This window comes from Limulus polyphemus, unplaced genomic scaffold (genome assembly GCF_000517525.1).
Source record: "Limulus polyphemus unplaced genomic scaffold, Limulus_polyphemus-2.1.2 Scaffold7103, whole genome shotgun sequence".
NCBI lineage: Eukaryota > Metazoa > Arthropoda > Merostomata > Xiphosura > Limulidae > Limulus > Limulus polyphemus.
The window spans coordinates 1-6,306 of NW_013672713.1; the positions used below are offsets into that span (position 1 = coordinate 1).

The 6,306-nt window shown below is 32.7% G+C and overlaps 1 protein-coding gene across 1 annotated transcript in view; it reads right to left on the bottom strand.

Annotated features, from left to right (window-relative positions):
• Nucleotides 1-76: 76 nt before the first annotated feature.
• The window catches only part of LOC106474348 (MKL/myocardin-like protein 2), a 22,415-nt gene continuing 16,185 nt past the window's right edge, over nucleotides 77-6,306 (bottom strand). The window contains exons 6-12 of the mRNA XM_022402659.1: nucleotides 6,266-6,286; nucleotides 5,210-5,342; nucleotides 4,216-4,696; nucleotides 3,692-3,900; nucleotides 1,406-1,706; nucleotides 818-962; nucleotides 77-351 (exon numbers count right to left, since the gene is read on the bottom strand). Coding sequence (XP_022258367.1) covers nucleotides 238-351; nucleotides 818-962; nucleotides 1,406-1,706; nucleotides 3,692-3,900; nucleotides 4,216-4,696; nucleotides 5,210-5,342; nucleotides 6,266-6,286 — 1,404 coding nt within the window. The 3' untranslated portion in view covers nucleotides 77-237. The remainder of the gene's footprint in view (nucleotides 352-817; nucleotides 963-1,405; nucleotides 1,707-3,691; nucleotides 3,901-4,215; nucleotides 4,697-5,209; nucleotides 5,343-6,265; nucleotides 6,287-6,306) is intronic.

Below are 6,306 nucleotides of genomic sequence, written 5' to 3' on the forward strand. Positions count from 1 at the left end.
AACTAGGAAACAATGTACCTACTCTTACTAGAACATTAGAGACTAGGAAACACTGTACCTACTCTTACTAGAACATTAGAAACTAGGAAACAATGTACCTACTCTTACTAGAACAATAGAGAAACTAGGAAACACTGTACCTACTCTTACTAGAACATTAGAGACTAGGAAACACTGTACCTACTCTTACTAGAACATTAGAGACTAGGAAACACTGTACCTACTCTTACTAGAACATTAGAGACTAGGAAACACTGTACCTCCACTTTTAATCAAGATTTCCAAGACATCATCAACAGCTTGGCTTTTGACAGGTTTTGATCTCTGTTGGTTAGAAGTTGTCAGATAAAACTGCAAGATAAAAAAACCTTCTTTCCTATTTTGCCAAACCACAAATGCAGACTGAGGTAATTTACATCACATATCATAAGGAACAAGTCTATTCTAGATTAACTTACCAGAAAAACTAATAAAACTCAATTTCACAGTAAATTAAATTATGCAAAACTTTCAAATTATAACTGTAGGTTAAGGTAAAAATTAGAAATCATGTCACAACCTGAGCCTGAATTAAACTGTTCAAACTTCCAACCTGATATATAAATTAGAGTTCACTTCACAAACCATAATTATATACTAAATTAAGTTAGACCACATTCCCATAAACCACAACTGTAGACTTAGGTGAAAATTAGGACTTGTTTCACAAACCATGAACATAGAATAAATCAGACCAGATTTCCCAAAACACAACTGTAATCTGAGGTAATTAATACAAAAGCTAAAAAAACACAACAGTAAAATAAAGAAAAAAAACCTGTTTATGATGAACCAGTTGTTTGGCAGCTTCATTATGATCTGGTACAGGTACAGTCATGAAAAACTGAGGTTCTGTACTCATTTTGCTGGGGCTTTTTTGTACAATGTTCAACATTGAATTAAAGTTTGGAAGGGATGTAGTCCTAAAACAGGATGAAAATATGAGCAAGTAATTTGAAGATGAGGTGTAGTTTTAAAGTCAGAACTATCAGAAGCAAAGTATTTTATAAAAATTAGGTATTAGTTAGTGTGAACTTAGAAATAATGCCAGAGTAACTCTGATAATGAATACTTTGAAATGTTAATAGAATCACGTACATTCTTATCTGGAATAAAAAATAAAAGTATGGAAAATATGGCACTTAAATCATCAAAAAATGTGTTAAAAATTATAAAGTTACTTTTCTTTCAGATTACCATGTATCTATGGTAAATATTTAGGATAGTAATAAAATAATGACAATAAATATATCCAATTTTAGATAAATATGTGAATAAAAACTTCTTTTCAGTGGAATTTTACATTTTTAAAAATCTTAAACACTATTAAGAACTGGAGAAACTAAACGAGAGAACATCAACTCACTTTTGGTGACCTATGCCATTAGGAACAGAATTAGCCTGATGTTTGTTAACTGATGAAATGGTAGGACTCATATCACTGGTTTGACAGAAAATGACAGGAGTGATTCCTGGGAATGAATTTATTGGTTCGGTAGCAGTGGCCGTGTGAGAAGAAGCAAGTTGACTGCTCATGACTGTGGCCGTGGGAGATGAAGGATGAATTGGATCACTTGTAACAATTGGATGGCAGGGTTGAAGAAATCTTCCAAAGTTGGTTTCCACCAAACTGTTTGTGGGAGGAATGTTTGGACAACTTGATACAACTGGAATAAGAAAAAACATAAGACTTGTTTTTAATGTACAAATTTACGATTATTTGACAGGTTGTAATGATAAATCCATCATTATATAAAGTTAGCACTTCTGTTGAAGTAGAGCTGAACAAAGCACACACAAACAAAGAGCTACCGCACCTTAAGTAAAGTATGTTATCTTTCTCACCAGTCCTCTGATTAAGTAAAGTATGTTATCTTTCTCACCAGTCCTCTGATTAAGTAAAGTATGTTATCTTTCTCACCAGTCCTCTGATTAAGTAAAGTATGTTATCTTTATCACCAGTCCTCTAATTAAGCAAAGTATGTTATCTTTATCACCAGTCCTCTAATTAAGCAAAGTATGTTATCTTTATCACCAGTCCTCCAATTAAGTAAAGTATGTTATCTTTCTCACTAGTCCTACGATTTTCTTACAAGCTTTTCTATAAATAAGTGTATGTTGTTAAACCAGACTTAACTAAATTTTTCTGTGATTCAAAGATTACTCACAACATGCTGAGAAACAACAACTTGATATTTACAGGAGATAAGCATATAATTAACTGTAACAAGACACTCGTACGTTTCACAATTTAACAGCTGAAGTCCACTTCTTCCAGGAAATAACAAAGGTTACCATCAAAAAATAATCCAAACTCCAGCTACATGTACCCTTAATTAAAAAATAATCAAAACAAGTAATAAAAACACACTACAGATAAAAAAAAAAGAATATCTAAATAGGGCTGTGTTTGAAAGTACATTTGTTAGCCAGGAATTCAAAGATAGTTCTAGTCATTTGAAGGTTCATCAGGCAGCATCATTCAAACAGTATTAGGTGTTTTTTTTCTTGTTAACGGAAAATGTTTGACAATATCGAGATAGTAATCACACAGAAAATTTTATCTTTTGGTTTGTATAAAGCCTATTAAATAAACATAATTTGCTGCATTAAAAAAACACCAGAACGTTATTTCATAGTATCTCCTTCTGTACTATTATGGTACAGCAAGTGGGCAGGAGTTACATTTAAAGGCTACACTGCTTCATTAAATTGTACACAAGACAAAAAGAAGGTTTGTGTTTATTTTTCAACTGTTCTGCTTCACTGTTTAGTGATAATCCTTTCTATTATTATTTCTTAATTTGGCTGATGCCTTTATCCAAAGCATATATTTAATTAATTACCAAAAAAAAGTGATAATAACACTGTTTTGTAACCTTTTGTTGTACTCGAAGGTCCGTATTTATTTTCTATTTGAATTGTTAGTGTGATTCTGTTCAGCTTTAGTTATTACTATTTTTATTATGCATATTTAATTAATCAACGTTTTTTTTTTAAAAAAGACTATGACTATTAACTTGTTTGGAATGGTGACTGTTAAGTTGAGATACGTTTGGCTTAAGTCAGCTGCAGTTCTTTTAATTGGCTGAAACCCGGATTCTCGTTGTAAGTCCGAAGACATACTGCTGCGCCACTGGGGGGGCTAACTTGTTTGGAATGGTGACTGTTCAGTTGAGATACGTTTGGCTTAAGTCAGCTGCAGTTCTTTTAATTGGCTGCAAGAGGGTGCTCTTGCAATGTAAGCTTACTGTATGTAGATATACAAGTATTGCACAAAGCATCAAATACATATATATATATGTACAAGGTGCATTTTTAGTTTTATTTAAAATATAAAAACATGATTACTGTTCTACAACATATTTTTAAACTACATGTGAATGTTTTATTTCATTTCTATGGCTTACATGTAAAATAATAGGTTTCCAGTCAAATATAAACTAGTAGTTATAGCAACGTTATTTGTAAATTATCCAATTAGTACTCTCAAGGCTTCGAACATTAATTTGTTGAAGTGTTCTTGAGCCTTTGAAAGCCATAATCTCCCCATCCCTTATTTATTATCTTCAAGATATAAACAGTGTCAATAATTACTTTCAGTTATGCACTTCTTGTATCCATAAGTAACAACCTGATAATTCAAACCTACCTTGTTGGTGATGAAGATGTAACAATTGATGTTGGTTCAGCTTTAGATCTTGGGAGTTTCCTGGAACTGATGCAGACATTGTGGTAACAGCTACAGATGGGAGTGTTGAATTGGTTATTGGAATGGCTACAGCAGCAGTTACTGTAGGCTGAATAGCTTGTTGTTGGTGTTGCATCATGGTCTGTTGTTGCTGCAGCTGGAGTTTAGATCTAAAACAAACACTATATAACACTTACACATGTATCTAATTTGGATTTCCTATTATGAGAGCATTTTAAAAAGTTTAGAGGTTTCTTTACATAATGCCATATGCAGACTGTACATCTGTGAATATTTAGCTCCAGAAAAGAAACTTTTTTTTATACTTGAAGTTGCTCTGAAAAAGTATATTTAAGTGAAATTTTCACACTAAAATCACAACAAAAACAAATAATGTGAAATGCAACAAACATCTCTACCAAGTTAAAAATTAACTTATTGCTCATCAAGTGTAAAACATCACTAAAAACAACAAACAAATTTACCTTTGCAATTCTAAGTATAATTCTTGAATTCTTCTTTGCTGCATTTTAACAATATCTACATCAGCCATCTGGTTTGTTCCATCTGGTGTAGAGTTATCATCTATATCCATTGGCACAACTGAAGCAGGGCGTGGTTCTGTCGCCTGCTCTACACCAGTTGAAGTATTGTAGAGAGTTTCAGGACTTGATAAGACTGACATAGATGAAGTAGTATCCATAGCAACAACAGATGAAACTGAAGACAGCTGACTGTCAGCAACAGTTTGTTGTGGAATGCTGGGAAGGGTGTCTAGAATTATACCTCCAACACCAATGGGCATACAAGGGACACTGTTACTTCTAGTGGTTGAAACCTCTGTTGAACCAGATGTTGTTATCTGGTTGCTTCCTTCAAGATATGTCTTCAGTCGTTCTATAAGGTGGGGCTTAGCCCCTGAAACTGGGAGGTTCCTCTTCTTCAGCTCTGCCTTCAGATCACTCACTGGTTTATATAAGAAATGATTAATGTTTGTTACACTATTTTACATGGATGTTTTTTTCCTATATAATACACTTGTCACTCTACTTTACAAATCTTACTGTATTTCAAACATTTAACTAGCAAGTTTGTCCCCATGAAACTGAATCTTCCATACTTTTAATATTAGATGTCAACACGTTTCACATATGAAACTGCTTTATTGTAAAAATATTTTTTATAGGACTAAATTATCCACACTTACACTAGCCATCAACATGTTTAACATGCGATAAGTGTTTTATTACATTTGTTTTTCACAGAGCCAAATCATCCACACTTAAACTAGCCATCAACATGTTTAAGATTTGATAAGTGTTTTATTATATTTAATTTGTTTTGCATAGAGCCAAACTATCCATACTTACACTAGCCATCAACATGTATATTTTTATGTTAGTTGATTCTCTATCTATTTACAAACTCACATTCTGTCACGAGGCTTAGAATAAGGTTATATTCTTCATCAGTACCTACCTTTCATGTCCTCTAGTTTATTCAGTGGTCGTTGAGATATAGGATTAATTTCTTGATTGGGAGTATGCATATTTTGTCCAGACATATACATATGGCCAGTGGTCATGAACTGACCATGATCCTCAGAGAGATTCTGGTTATTGCAAAAAGAAAATCTTTATTTATTAAGGAATACAATAATAAAACTTCCCATACATATATAAACACACACACACACACAGATAGAGAGAGAGAAAGAAAGAGGTTATATGTGGAGTAGAAAAACTCTTACTTACAAACACTATAAGAACAGTTTCTGAATGATATAAACAATACCTCTTACAAGACAAGACTACTTATGAAGGATCTCTCATAAAAGATATCTCTGAACAAACACAAGAGAAAGAATGGTATCTAAGGACACTTCTTTAAATGTGACATAAAGAGAAGTATGACCTACAATGTATAAAGCTATCTACACAGGTGAAAGATACCTGAATGTATTACCATTAGTAACAAAAAACAATTATCACATACAAGTAACTACCTAAACATGAGAATAGTATCTGAAGGTATTACTGTTGAACATCAAACAATGAGAAAAAAGTATCATATATATATAATATGTGAAACACAAGCGGAGGAAAAGAAAGTATGATTTTAGATACTTTTATTGAGTCAACGTTAACGTGATAGAAGTATCAGCTATTGATATAATACGACACTACCTGGGGAGAAGAAAGTATGATTTTAGATACTTTTATTGAGTCAAGATAGAAGTAAGATCTACTGATATAATACGACACTACCTGGGGAGAAGAAAGTATGATTTTAGATACTTTTATTGAGTCACGTTAACGTGATAGAAGTATCAGCTATTGATATAATAGGACACTACCTGGGGAGAAGAAAGTATGATTTTAGATACTTTTATTGAGTCAAGTTAAACGTGATAGAAGTATCAGCTATTGATATAATAGGACACTACCTGGGGAGAAGAAAGTATGATTTTAGATACTTTTATTGAGTCAAGTTAACGTGATAGAAGTATCAGCTATTGATATAATAGGACACTACCTGGGGAGAAGAAAGTATGATTTTAGATACTTTTATTGAGT